Source organism: Talpa europaea, assembly GCF_964194135.1.
Source record: "Talpa europaea genome assembly, chromosome: 13".
In the NCBI taxonomy this organism is placed as follows: domain Eukaryota; kingdom Metazoa; phylum Chordata; class Mammalia; order Eulipotyphla; family Talpidae; genus Talpa; species Talpa europaea.
The window spans coordinates 8,795,193-8,808,932 of NC_140080.1; the positions used below are offsets into that span (position 1 = coordinate 8,795,193).

The 13,740-nt window shown below is 45.5% G+C and overlaps 1 protein-coding gene across 1 annotated transcript in view; it reads left to right on the plus strand.

Moving 5' to 3' along the window:
- Positions 1 to 13,740, plus strand: part of UGT8 (UDP glycosyltransferase 8) — a gene marked incomplete at both ends in the record, with an annotated part of 36,441 nt that overhangs the window by 19,835 nt on the left and 2,866 nt on the right. Inside the window, 3 exons of the mRNA XM_084252212.1 lie at positions 10,191 to 10,333; positions 11,708 to 11,784; positions 12,804 to 13,023. Coding sequence (XP_084108338.1) covers positions 10,191 to 10,333; positions 11,708 to 11,784; positions 12,804 to 13,023 — 440 coding nt within the window. The remainder of the gene's footprint in view (positions 1 to 10,190; positions 10,334 to 11,707; positions 11,785 to 12,803; positions 13,024 to 13,740) is intronic.

Consider the following 13,740-nt stretch of genomic DNA (forward strand, 5'->3'; position numbering starts at 1 on the left):
TAATTACAAGCAGCACTGTTTTGACCATTGGTGACCGGCATGTGGGGATTTCCCTAAGTCAAACCCACCTGGAGGTCCTGCCTTTGCCCCCAGGGTGGCTGCATGTCCATGTCCGGATCGCTGGTTTCCCTCCGCCCAGGGCTAAATTCTTTGCAGTGATTCCAACTGTGAAGTCACACCTGTGCCCTGTGGAGTGACATTATTTCCAAAGGACTGGCAGTAGGCCAGGCTTGGAGCCCTTTCTTCCCATGTTATCTGCAAGTTCTAGAACATATCACAGGGTCAAGAGAGCACCTCTTGGACAATTTTGCACGTGTGCATCTCTTCTGTGGTCACACTTAAATGTTCCGATGGGAGCTTCCTTGGGGGTCCCCTGTGCTACAGGTATCTCGGGTATTTAGGGTGCTTGCTGTTAAGCATAAGCAGATGACCTTTTCCGGTAGACACAGCTGCCCATCCCCAAGCAGCGCACAGGAAGGGGAGCAGGGAGCATTTCCTGGCCCAGCTACACTGTGATGTCGCACCTGGTTCTGAAGGTGTCTCCCACGTCTTTCAGACTGATGATTGCTGGGTGCTGTGCCCAAAGTACAGCTGTGTATCCTCAGGTAGCCTAAATAAGCACATTGGACAGTAACATTTTGCAAATCTACACGTAAACTTTGGAAAAAGAAAACTTGTAAACCGACATTTGGAATAAACCCCTTTATAAGTAAATGGCTCTTCCGTGGGTTTGATTGAGTATAACTAATATTTTTTTTTTAAGATAAGCTGTGAGATATATAGTCAAAGAATGCTTTTTGAATATACATGAATTGTGGGAAATATACTGTTTTGGGTGCTTTGATAGTCAAAGAATTTCTTGCCTGCTCAGAAGATGACAGTAGCTCATATACAAATAACAGGTATGAGCACTACCAAGAGAGAGATATAAAATACTATCAGAAAAGAAAAATAAAGAATTGATTCTTAAACTTGGCGAGATCAAAGATTGATGTGGAAAGAAGGCATCATTTGAGCTGATCTTAAAGGACTTGGTGGTTTGGATGGATGGACATGCTTGCAGGGGGTATGTGCATGGACAGAGTCACCTGCGTGGGGAGTCCTGGCAGAGGGCAGGAGAGTATAGACTGAGTGTGATTCACTGTCAGCCTGAGAAACAGATGGGATAGGATTTCAGAAGATTATGGGACCAATAAACATTTGCAGAGTTTTTGTCTCGGATAAAGTTTCACTCACGAGCTGTCTTGAGAATTTGAGCTGCACTGCGCTGCATGCCCTCTGAGGCCTGAGCAGGTGGATTTAAGAACTAGAAGCTGGGATCATCCTCAGACTCACGTTGGGCTGTTGGGACTTAGCTGCTGGTTGAGACCTCAGCTGGAGCCGGAGCCAGACCCCGACTGTGGCCTGTTCGTGCGTCTGTGTTTGCTCAGAGCTTGGTGATGGGGCCGTGGGGCACTTGTTCTGAGAGGCAGGTGACATCTACAACACTTGCTGTGGCCCAGGCTCAGTGGCCATGTGGCATTTCGGCTACCGTGCTGTGCTCGGGGAGGTCACCACTGCCCCGGTGTGGGGCGTGTGCTCAGCACTGCTGAGTAGCGACTGGGGGTAGCGACTTCAGAAAGAACAAGAGGGGCTGGACACATGGCTCCAGCCAGGGCTGGAAAACACCGCCGGCCACAGTCCCCCAGTCTCATTTCACTTTGTGTGTAGATTAGGCATTGATACCTGCCTCGATTGCTTTTACTAAATCGACTACTATCAAAAAGTATCCAATGAAAAATCATTCGTAGTTAAACTTGCTAAATCAGATACTGAAATCCGTGGAAGAACGTTGACATTTAAACATAAAAATGAATAGATTATCTAGATTTTTTTATTTGTATGTGGAATAAGGAGATTCTTGGTTTGCTAATATTTTGGAGAGCAAATGGGTTTTATCCTAAGGTTGTAAAAATAATAAAAAAAAACACTCCATCCTTCTTGTGCACAGTTCTGAGTCATTTTCCCAGGTTCTTTCTGTTGTATGCTATTTAATTCTACTCTTGTCCTTAGTTTTAATGAAAAGCACCTTAGTTCAGACAGGGAAGAAATTCTTCTCAGTGAGCTGCTGTCGTCCGTTCTCTGTGTTCTGTGCCGTTGGATGTGCTGGGACAGGGAGTTAGAGGACTTGTACAGGATTCCTCGGTGGCAAATAAGGAGTGCTGAGAAGAACTACAGAATTTATCTGGCCCCTTTTGTCGCAAACTTTGCTCGTAAATGTTTTGTGTTACCTTCTTTCAGACCAGGCGCTCATGTGGGTGGCCAGGAAGTGGTTTCCTTCTGCCTGAACAGTGCTGGATTAGTGAATTAGGACACAGAGATAGGCTCTGTGTGCTTGCTGTGGAGGTGAGGCCGGAGCCGGGAGTCTTCCCACAGGCCTTCCGTCGTCTGACAGGCCTCGGGTTATAATGGTCCAGGTCTGGAATCAGAGAGATGGCCATTTTGAGACTGGGATTTGGTTTGGCCTCCTCCCTGGAAGGACCGGATTGAGCGTTGGCCAAAGTGGACCTTTGGAATGTGACTGCAGCCGTGGCCCATCCGTTCTCTGAATTCCCAACCATGGACTGTTGGTGACTCACCTAGTGGATTGTGCTCCATGCGTGCTGTGCACAGAAAAGTCACTCTTTTATAGGTATTTTATACCTATGCTGAGCATCACTATTTTTCACTCCTTCAGAGTTGCCATAAATTCTTAGCCATACTCTCTTTGGGGGAGGTACCCCAAGGAGGCTGCCAGTTGCCCAGTGTCCACTCAGCAGTGCTGCCCCTGGTATGGGTGAGTCTGTGGGGCTGTGTGCAGCCAGCTTCCTGCCCCTTCAGGCTTCATACTTCTAGACAGTTCCACTTGGATGTTACTCAGAATTCATTAGGTTCAAATGTGTATTCCTCATCTGAACCCCTTCTTCACTTGTGCTGCTTCTCCTGGTTAACTGTGATTATTCCAAGTCAGACGCCTGGAGTCATGCCAGCCCCATCCTCTCCATGTGCTGGAGAGTTTTGGTTTTAATAAACACATGTGCAGCCATTCCTCGCTCTGCACCAACACAGGATGGTGTAGACCCTCATTTGAGCGTGTCCACCTGCATCTGGCTCACCTAAATTCCCAGCTTTTCACATTCTCCCTTAATACCCGGCAGGACTTTGCCTTGTTTATTGTGTTCCTGTGGTTAACCATTGTGGTTATCACAAAGCAAGTTTTGTTTTGTTCTGTTTTTCCTGGGAGCAGATAGGTAGACAGGCTGGCAGACTCACTTGGGTTTTGTCTAGGAAGGCACTTAATTTGGTGGCTCAACTTGAATTGAAAAATGAGACCTTTCTTTAAAGTGCTTGACATTCTCCTTGTTAGTTCAGATTCTGGGGAAAAGACAATCTTATTTGTCCAGTTTCTGAATAAAAAACCAGAATGCTGTGTTTATTGTTTCTCTTTTTTAGGATGTAGAATATGGTTAGGATCCATGATTTTTTATTTATTTATTTTTTGGACAAATAGATACAGAGAAAAGTTTATTAAGGAGAAAATGAACAGAAATAAAGTGGAACTCTCAGGCCGGTGGATCCAGGCCAGGGATGGGCAAGGAAGCCTCTCTTGATTTTTTAAAAGAAACGAGTGTGAGCAGCACTTACTAGTTCTCTAGTCCAGGAAGAAAGTCCTGTGTCTCCACTGACACGCGTGCTTTCATGTGCGAGCTGGCCCCAGCCAAGGCTGTGCTCAGTAACCCATGTGAGCGGGACTTCAGGCTCCGGAGGGCAGGCTGTACTTGGGGTTTGAACAATCAATAAAGTGTGGGGCACTGAGGGAAAGTCAGGGCAGAAAGGAAGATTACAGATGAGCTGTTAAGAATGTCAACTCTCTGGGACACGGATTTGTCCCTTTATTCCTTGATAGGTCTCAAATATCCAGAAAACGCCAAGTGCTGTCCACAGATGAATGGGTGAGTGAATGAGCGAATGAATGAATGAAGTGCTAACAATGAGTGAATGAATGCCTTCGCACCTGCCTTGCTGACACGCTGTTGGTGAGCTGTTACTTCATAGCCAGGGCCATTGTCTTCCCAGTGGAACTTGGGTATTTAGCCTGACAGCAGGTGTCGGTGGAGCTCATACGTTCATCTTCAGGACACAGGCCTGCTCACTCCCCCTCCAGGGGACAGAAAACTCAGCCTGCTTTTTCCCATCTCTGCCCCCATCCACACACACAACCCCGTTCTCATTGTCTGATGCACACACACACTCTCCAGACTCCTGGAGTCTTCGGAGACTTTAATTTTATGACCTAAGATTCTGACATCATTTGGGGGGCTGATTTTTCTCTCCTGATGAGGTTTGCATTGCTTTCGGACCACCGCTTCCTTTCCTGGCAGTCTCAGTTCTGGCCTTGGGCATCCTGACTGGGCAGTCTCGGGAAGGTCTTCAGAACCTTGAACACTTAACTCTCTTCAGAGCCAAGTCGGGTGTCAGATTCTGCTTACTTCATTTCATTGTAACTGTCATGGCGAAAATTTTACAAAAGGCTCATGAGAAAGAAAAAAAGGTACCGCGGAAACTCAGTGGAAAGGAATGTCCTCTTGGAGGTCCTCATTTCATTCCCCTGAACGTTACTGGTTAACAAAAGGATCTTCTAGATTTTTCTCTGCATTGATCACTCTTTTGCTTCCTTAGGTCACTTGTGCCTTAAGCTTAAGCCCCTTTGGATAATCTTGGAAATCACTTGAATGTCTTGAAAAACTAACACCTAGATCTGATACTGTATAGGACACATTTTCTTGTGCTATTAATATTCTCGTGGGTTTGTTGTAACCAAGTTGACCATGAAGAACTTAAGACTTGGAGAACAGAGGGGAACAGAAGGAAAATATCTCAATGCAGAATGTGTTTTCCCTCTTCCCTCAGCGCAGATACCATTTCAGGCCATAATCTGTGTTGCTCTTCAGTCTGCCCAGTGAACTAACAGGGCAATTCCTACTTGACAGAACACTTGGAAATGTTTGATCTCATCTGATATTCACCACATCTCTGAGAAGCGCTATCAGCATGTGAGAGATGAGAAAGCTGGGCATCAGCGAGAATAGGGGGCTGGGTTCAGTCCATTGTAGAGCTGGGGTTGGAACCAAACCTTCTGCCGGTCACATCCGTGAAAACAGTGGTGGATGCATTTGTTTGATGTCCCACAATGTTTATAAAACATTGTGTACCAGAGTGTTCCCTGTGCTCTGACCTATGGGATTTTGCAGACTGAGTGTTTCATTCTCTGCACCCCACCTGGCCACAGCGGCCCATTCTTTACAAAATGAGACTCTCTAGGTGGAAAAGGAGGTCTGTTGAGGTTGGCGTTAGAACTAGAAAGGGAGAGACCAGATTCCCAACCCCCCTCCAGCATCTCTGTGTAGGATTTGCTCACAGTCCAGGCATTCTTTGCCACAGAATGGCCGGGACTGACAAAGGCTGCACTGTTACTGGTTTCTCAACACTGCCTGCCCCCCTTAAGGCTCCTATTTTGTGGGGAAAGAAAGGAGTAGGTTTGGGTCACAGGCTGGCGCTAGCCATGGCAGCCTAGGCCTCGGAGCATTCAGTCTTCCAGAGGCTCCAGCCACAGATGACATGTCAGAATTAGGCCTGATCAAGGTAGAGAGGCGTCTGTGTCGTCCAGCTTTTCATTCATTATCCTTTCATTGGTTATGACGTGATGATCTTCTTTGTAAAATCTGTCTCTACGTGGAGTTGGGGTGTGAATTGGCCACAATTAATAGGATATTTCTGTGGGTTTTTGGAGAAGAGGCAGATTTAAAAACAAAGTCACCCTGTGATGGTCTCCAAGTCTCAAGATCTTACTTGTGACCCTTTTGGGTAATTTTTCACCATCCCCCATTTCTCAATAGCCATCATTTCAAAAACTGGTGTAAAATGACCAAAAGATTGCACTTTGGGGACAGCTGCTCCCCCCCCCCATCATGTGGCAGGTGCCTGGCCAATATTCTGCTCCCCTCTCCTGTATAGTACCCTGGCTCACCCAAGACAGCCCCCCGCCCCCAGTGAGGACGGACATATGAATGTCTCCAGCTGCTCTGCTCCTTCATCCCCTGATGCAGCAAATTGCATTGTGGTGCTGGATGGCCGCAGTCCCAGAGCACACTTCAGTATCCAGGAGGGCACACTCTCTGTTCTTTTTGGAAATTTTCTTGGCTGTTCTTGTACATTTTGTTTCCTAGATGAAATTTAGACTCAGCTCTTTCATGGCTATAATGATCTTCCTAGACCATAGCTGCACGGCCTTGAACTTAGCTGCATAAATAATGAGCATCTTTATAACAGTGTTTCTTTCTCACACATGTCCTTTTCCTGCATTTATTCAGCTTGTCTTTTTTTGCCCCCCTAGTAAAAATTTTCATGCTTTCTTCATATACATACTGTAGAGTTTGTTAGGTTTTTCCTACTCTTAGCTATGTCTCAGTTTTATTGCTATTGCGAGGGTTGCTTTTTTTTTCAGTTTTTTTCAGTTCTTACAGTTTATATATATAAAACAATATAATGAAAATATAATATTATAAAAATATAAAAGTTATATATATATATGTATACAGACAAACAATTCTAACAGACAGGGGTTTCTAAAATACCTTAATTTTTTACACATTTATTTGAATGCATTTATTATGAAGAATTAAAAAAATCATTATTACATCATTTTGCACATTGTCAGTGATGGATCTTAGATTCCAGAATATACTGTATAGGTCCAGAAATGAGAGGCTGCCACAGGCATTGGAACTGTAGGGAATATAAGTGAAAACTGTAATCCAATGTTGGCTTATTTTCTATTTCTTTTCTATATTCTTAAACTGTTTCCTGAAACGGGAGGTGTTTTGAAAAGGTTTCCTGCCCTCTCCAGTAAGGAAAGCCTGTTTTACTCACTCAGCAGCTAGAGGGTGGAGCACCTCCTCCTTGTGCTCACTCCTGCTCACGTGGTGACACTGCTCACTCATTTGGGGCATCCGATGTGCTTTTTTCCCGCCCTCCTCCTGCTGAGACTGCCTGAAGTAGAGCCAGTTGATAAAGATCCTGTGAACGGATAGAACAGAAAAAATAAGGGGAGGAAGACCAGCAAGGAGAGGCCTAGTGCTCTGTGTGGGTAGTGTTCAGCTGTGGGGGACCTCACTGGTGCTCCCTACTGTACCCCCACCCCAGCATGGCAGCAGATCCCCCCAGATGGTGCTGTGAGATGCTGAGAGCCTCTCACCACAGAGCTTGTTCCCCCTGGATGCCACTTGCAGAGTATTTGAGAAAACCCATCTTACAAAAAATATATAATGCAACCTTTACCATAAACCCAAATGCCCAAAAATAGATGACTGGATCAAGAAGATGTGGTCCATATACACCATGGACTATTACTCAGCATTCAAAAAAGATAAACACATTCAATTTGCAGCAACATGGATGGCGCTGGAAGGGATCATGCTCAGCGAAATAAGCCAAAAAGAAAAAGAAAAATACCGGATGGTCTCACTCATAGCAGGAATGTAGAAGACTTAAATAAGGGACCAGGAAAAAGAATAACTATAAGAAAGTGAAAATCAAAATCAACAAAAAACTATGAACTAGAGACACTTTTTTTTGGGGGTGGGGGGCGGGAGGGGAGGGATTGGGGTCAGAATGGGGGGGTTGCAATTGTATGGGGAATATAACAATAAAATTATTTAAAAAAAAAAAGGGAAAGGGAACTTAGGAGATGCTCCTAAAGACATACCAGCAAGCCACCAGCTCTGGAGACAAGTGGAAGGTTCTTCTGCTGACCTCACCAACCAAAGAAACATCATGTCTATCCTGGTCCCCGAAAATGAAGGAGGGGCCCCTGGGCTGCTGTAGGGACTTGACAGGAAGCTCTTAAAGTCCATCTGTCCTAACCTGAATGGCTGTGCCTGGCAGTGTGGCCGTCCCGACCCAGCATGTTCACCAGCAACTGCCTTGGCGTTGAATGTGGGGCTGACCCCGACCTGTGACCTGCTCGCCGCCACCTCAGTGCCTGGCGGGGCCCACGGGAGCACCCACCAGCACCCCCGAGTCATAAGGTGGTCTGAGAACCCCGTGGCCTGGATGCACAGCAGCCTGCTCACCACCCTTCAAACGAATTTCTCTTCTGCCTGTGTCAGGCATTCTAACCAGAGTGCAGCCTTTTTCACAGTGTGATCCCCCGAAGCCGACAAGGTGTCCTGTGTGACATGGATCTCACAGCGTCGAATGCTCAGAGTACGCTGAAGAAAGGAAAATGCGGACAGCAGTAGTCGTGTGCTGCCCTGCGGGCCTCCGAGCACAGGGCGTGACTGCACGCGTGGACGCAGAGCGCTGATGTCTCCATGTGCTCTTACAGGATGGTGTTGCCGGGGGGGGCAGCAGATTTGTTTTCCTTACGGCAGAATTATGTGTTCCTCAGAACGCCCTGACTTCTAGTTTTCCTTCGGGAAACCAAAAGTCGGTGTCTTTGACAAAGACTTACTCAGAAATGCCTTAGCACAGAAGCAGGCTTGTCCCCACAGTGAAATACAGCCAGGCCGGAGCTCCGTCAGACCAGCTGCTGTCATTGGCGGTGCTCAGCCACCAGGCTGGCGACCCGTGGCTAGTGGAGCTTCCTGAGAAGTAAATTGTTCTGCAGTTGGATTTGTTCTACTCCCCGCAGGTCTCCAGTGGCCCCCCGCATCTCTTGCTCTGAAGTGAGATCTGAGAAGTAGGCCTTTTCTCATACAGTGAGGGGAAGAAGCACCCCACAGAGTTTTCGTGGGTGCCTCCCACTCCAACTTGTATGATTTCTGTTCTACGTGAATTGCAGAAAAAGAGAAGTATTAAGGCGCTAGGTCGATGGATGCATAGACCTGCTAGCTAATGCCTCCCCTTAGATCATAAAACAGGAGGACTGTTCAGGAATGGAAACGACCCAGCAAGTGTAGACCAGGATGCAGTTAGCACCCTCCTAAAGTCAACACCTCCTGGGAGGAGGTGAGGCTGGTGGCTCCTGTGTTGCTTTGATGCTGAATCCACATCTTTTGCTTATTTTGCACATATATCGCAGACCACATTTTAACTATCAGTTTTTTTTTATAATAAATTTTATTTTTATATTCCCCCATACAATTGCAAACACCCCATTCTGACCCCAATCCTTCCCCTCCCACCCCCCATCCCCCAAAAAGTGACTCTGGTTCATAGTTTTTTGTTGATTTTGATTTTCACTTTCTTATATTCATTTTCCTGGTCCCTTATTTAAGTTTTCTAGATTCCTGCTATGAGTGAGACCATCCGGTATTTTTCTTTTTCTTTTTGGCTTATTTCGCTGAGCATGATCCCTTCCAGCACCATCCATGTTGCTGCAAATGGCATGCGTTTATCTTTTTTGAATGCTGAGTAATATTCCATGGTATATATGTACCACATCTTCTTGATCCAGTCATCTATTTTTGGGCATTTGGGCTGTTTCCAAAGCTTAGCTATTGTAAACAGTGCTGCTATAAACATAGGGGTGCAGGTGTTCTTTGGAATGGATGTTTCTGTGTCCTTTGGGTCAATACCTAGGAGTGGAATTGCTGGATCCTATGGAAGCTCTATGTTTAGTAGGTCCAGAAATCTCCACACAGCTCTCCACAGTGGTTGGACCAGTTTGCACTCCCACCAACAGTGCAGAAGAGTTCCTTTTTCTCCACATCCTCGCCAACATTTGTTGTTGCTAGTTTTTTTAATATGTGCCATTCTCACTGGTGTGACTATCAGTTTTATTTTTCTTACTTCTGCCTAAGAGCTTAATCACTGCACTCTTAGGTCATGAACTACTGATTTGTTGTTATCACTTCCATACTGATCTTAAGTTAAAAATCTCCCCACGGTTGTATAGTTAACATTGTCAGCTGAAATACTTTCATCAAAAACAGGTATCTAGTTTAAAAATGAACAGTGATGTAATAAATAAATACATTTTTTTTTCAAAATAGAAAAGCAAGGAAAAAAAACCAAAAACAGGTATCTAGTGGATTTTCCACTGTATCTTCCTCTGTACTCTCTAATCGCTAAGTTTACCTGAAGCCTAGTTATAAAGTGGGCTGTGGCTGGCGCTGCCTAGGAACTCTTCTGGTCTTTGCTAAAATGAACTGCTGTATTTTGATTTCCAGGATCTGCAAAGGTGGGTAAACGGTGCTAATGAACATGGCTTTGTCCTGGTGTCTTTCGGAGCCGGTGTCAAGTATCTGTCTGAAGACATCGCCAACAAACTGGCTGGAGCTCTGGGGAGATTGCCCCAAAAAGTGATCTGGAGGTAAATTAACAAGATCTATTGTTTCTCCACTGTTGATTTTCAGTATCCCTTGCTTAGCCCGTAGTCCTAATGACATTGATGCCCTGGCAAGATGAGGCAGAGGCTCCTGAGTTTTCTTTTAGTATTGAAACCTAGGGATGAATTTCTAAGATTCTGTGATAGAGACATCCAGGCCATAGTGCAGAAAGAATAAATGGAATGATTTGTCCTGTATCTGATGCCTTTTTATTTTGCTCTCAGCTGTCTAGCCTTACCCACCCATTAATTACTATCATTCAGACGTTTTTGTTTTGTGCATGTATTTCTGTATGCTCCTGCAAATCAGTGCTGGGGTGAGAACAAATGATGGATGAATAAATAAATAAGTAAACTCCTTCATGGACCCTTTTGGGGCCCCGCTTGGTTTCCTTTGTAAACACTTTAGACTTATTTCTCCAACAGGCCAGGCCTCTCAAATACAGCAGCTGACCAGGGAGCACCAGTCAAAGCAGACCCATAGATTGTCTGAGCCTGTTTTGGGAAACACTGCCAACGTGTTTCTGTCTCTGGAATTTCCAGCTCCACGTGTGAAAATGAGAGCTCAGCACTTTATTAGCAGGTTTTTATTTAGTCTGTCCCCACTGTTGGGCTCTAGAGATAGCGCAGAGGGCAGTGGCCATCCCACAGTTTCTACATAATTGGAAGAAAATACCTCCGGAGGCTCCAGACAGCACGGTTTTTCCAGTAGCGACGGTGTGAGGACTTGCTCTGCTGCCTCTGACTGAGCTACGGGGTAGACGCATATTCTACTCCAGGTCTTCAAGACTTTTCACATTGATGCAGTCCTGTTGGGTTTATTCTCTTGGCCTTAACCCAGAAAGCCCCCTTTTGCTTTGGGTGGACAATTTTTGTCCCTCAGCTCAGACACTTGCTTTTCAGGCCCTTTATGGTGTATCTTTCAGAGATGAAGGCAGCAAGCTCCTGAAGGTGTCCTGTACTCCTCAGGACTCCCACGTGGGGGTCAAGCTAGGAGAATGCAGTCTCCACTCTCCTTCAGTCAAGCCTCCCCCTCGGCTCCTGTGTGAGGCCCGAACTAAGGCTGGCCCGGCCCGGCCCTTGGCACCTCACCTTCTGGGCCTGGTGGAGAAGGGCCTTCTAGCACAGGCTCATCTGGATGCGTTGGTCTCAGTACAAAGCAAAGAATTTATTTCTCAGTCTTGGAAAGTGTGAAAAAGAAATGTACTCAAACGTTTGTTGTTACCAAAGAATGGTTTCCTTCTTAAGAATATCAGAAAAGATGACCTTTGTTCTAAATGAAATGAGTGAACCAGACAGTCTGTACATCCCACGAGTGAACTCATGTCTGAAAGATTCATTGTCTGGTGCACATTTTAGGTTTTCTGGGACCAAACCAAAGAATCTAGGAAACAACACTAAGCTGATAGAATGGCTGCCACAAAATGATCTGCTCGGTAAGTCAGTGACTCGTGGGTATTTACTTGCTTTTGGATTTTAATTATGTAAATGGGTTTCTACGTAAGTAAGTGGCTTGTACAACGCGTGTGTAGTTTACGGCAGTCGTTACGGTATTTGGCATCGCTCGTCTTTGATGTCAGGCCAACAAATCAAATCTTACGTGTTGGAGGATATTTTGTAAATTATATGTGGGGGAGGCCTATAAATTAAAAATTTTAGACCAGTCTCCAATTTTAATTTTCTAGAAAATACACTTATAAAACTATTAGTTTCCAGTGAGCAGTTATTTAGTATTATGACTTCAGATTCCGCGGAAGACAGGGAGAAAGGAGATCTAAGTGTGCTTCTTCACCCTCGGTTTTGTCAGCGCAACAGCCGACACCCCTACCCGGGGCATCTGACCGGTGTTTGGGTTTTTACTGGGAGACTCTCCAGCAGCGCAGGTACCCCGGGCCCACACCCAGACACCGGCTCAGGAACCTCTCTGGGTCCTTGGAGTCTCAGCTCTCGCTCCGATTTGTGTAAGCCTGGGCTCTGCGCAACTCTGTGCATGGCCTTTGTGGTTCTCTGTTGGCTTTCAGCTATGACCCAAAGGTGACGAGAATTAGGGACCCAGCTAGTGTCTTTCCCCTCTCCTTTTACTCCTGCCCCCCCACCCCCAGTCAGCTGTGCTCCATTTTCTCTGCTGGGCTTGGTGCTAAGGTTTTGTTCCAAGAAAGAATTCTTGTGGGACTAGGCTGAGAAAATATTTGAGATCCACTGCAAAGATGGTCCCTTAGTAGGGCGAAGTTGAGAAACCAGTTTGGCTTTTAATTGAGACAGATAACTGGAGATATATATAAATCAGATAATTTTGTATATCTAACATTTTAATAGGCCCGGAGCAGGGATGACCGAAATTATGCCTTTAATATTATCTCTCCAAAATATGTGTTTACTGCAATCTGCTTATTTCTGGAGCATCTCTTACTAATACACAATCTTGCAAACTGTTTTCTTTTCTATCCTTCTGTAGGGCATTCAAATATTAAAGCCTTCCTGAGCCATGGCGGTTTGAATAGTATTTTTGAAACCATGTATCATGGTGTCCCCGTAGTGGGAATCCCACTCTTTGGAGATCATTATGATACCATGACCCGCGTGCAAGCAAAAGGCATGGGGATCTTGCTGGAGTGGAAGACGGTGACTGAGGGGGAGCTGTATGAAGCGCTGGTGAAGGTTATCAATGATCCCAGGTAAGGATCCAGTTAACATTGGGCAGGTGGACTTCACATGTGGAACATACAGCAGCAGGCTGTCAAGACCCAGTGATGGCCAGGAAGTTGTCAGTGAACCAATGACAGAAGTATCTTTTAGATTCGTATTTAGAATGCCTGATGGGTGTGTTAGCATTCAGAAAAGAAAATGGCAGCTGTTGGACAGTCACGTATGACCTTGAATAAGTCTGCCAGAATCTGCCAAAGGAAGGGGCTCCATAATGGGAACACGCATGGGGCCGTGCACTGTCAAATTTTGTGTCTTTTGTCTCATCTTATCACTCACGGTAACCATATTTCACAGTTTTCAGTATCCACGCTCTAGAGATGAGGCAATTGAAACTCTGAAAGCTTAAGTCATTAGCCCATGATTACCTAGCTCTGAGAGTGATATTCGAGCCAGACTGACAGACTCCAAGGCTGCTGCCCTTTGTAGCGCCTGGCACTGGATGCCACCAAAAGGCTGATTTATTGACTCAGGTGAATGACTACTCAGGATCTTCATTGTATCTTGACCTTTAAATTCTTGATACGGCTTGAGCTCATCGAATTCACACATGCGTCTCAAGGGGTGGAGAGCTGAGCTGTGTAATTTTAAAACAAAGCTGGACTCTCCCCCTTTTATATTTAATTAATCGTGCATTTCACACAGCAGTAATGTTGGCAGGCATGTAAGCTTTTTTGTGTGGACACACG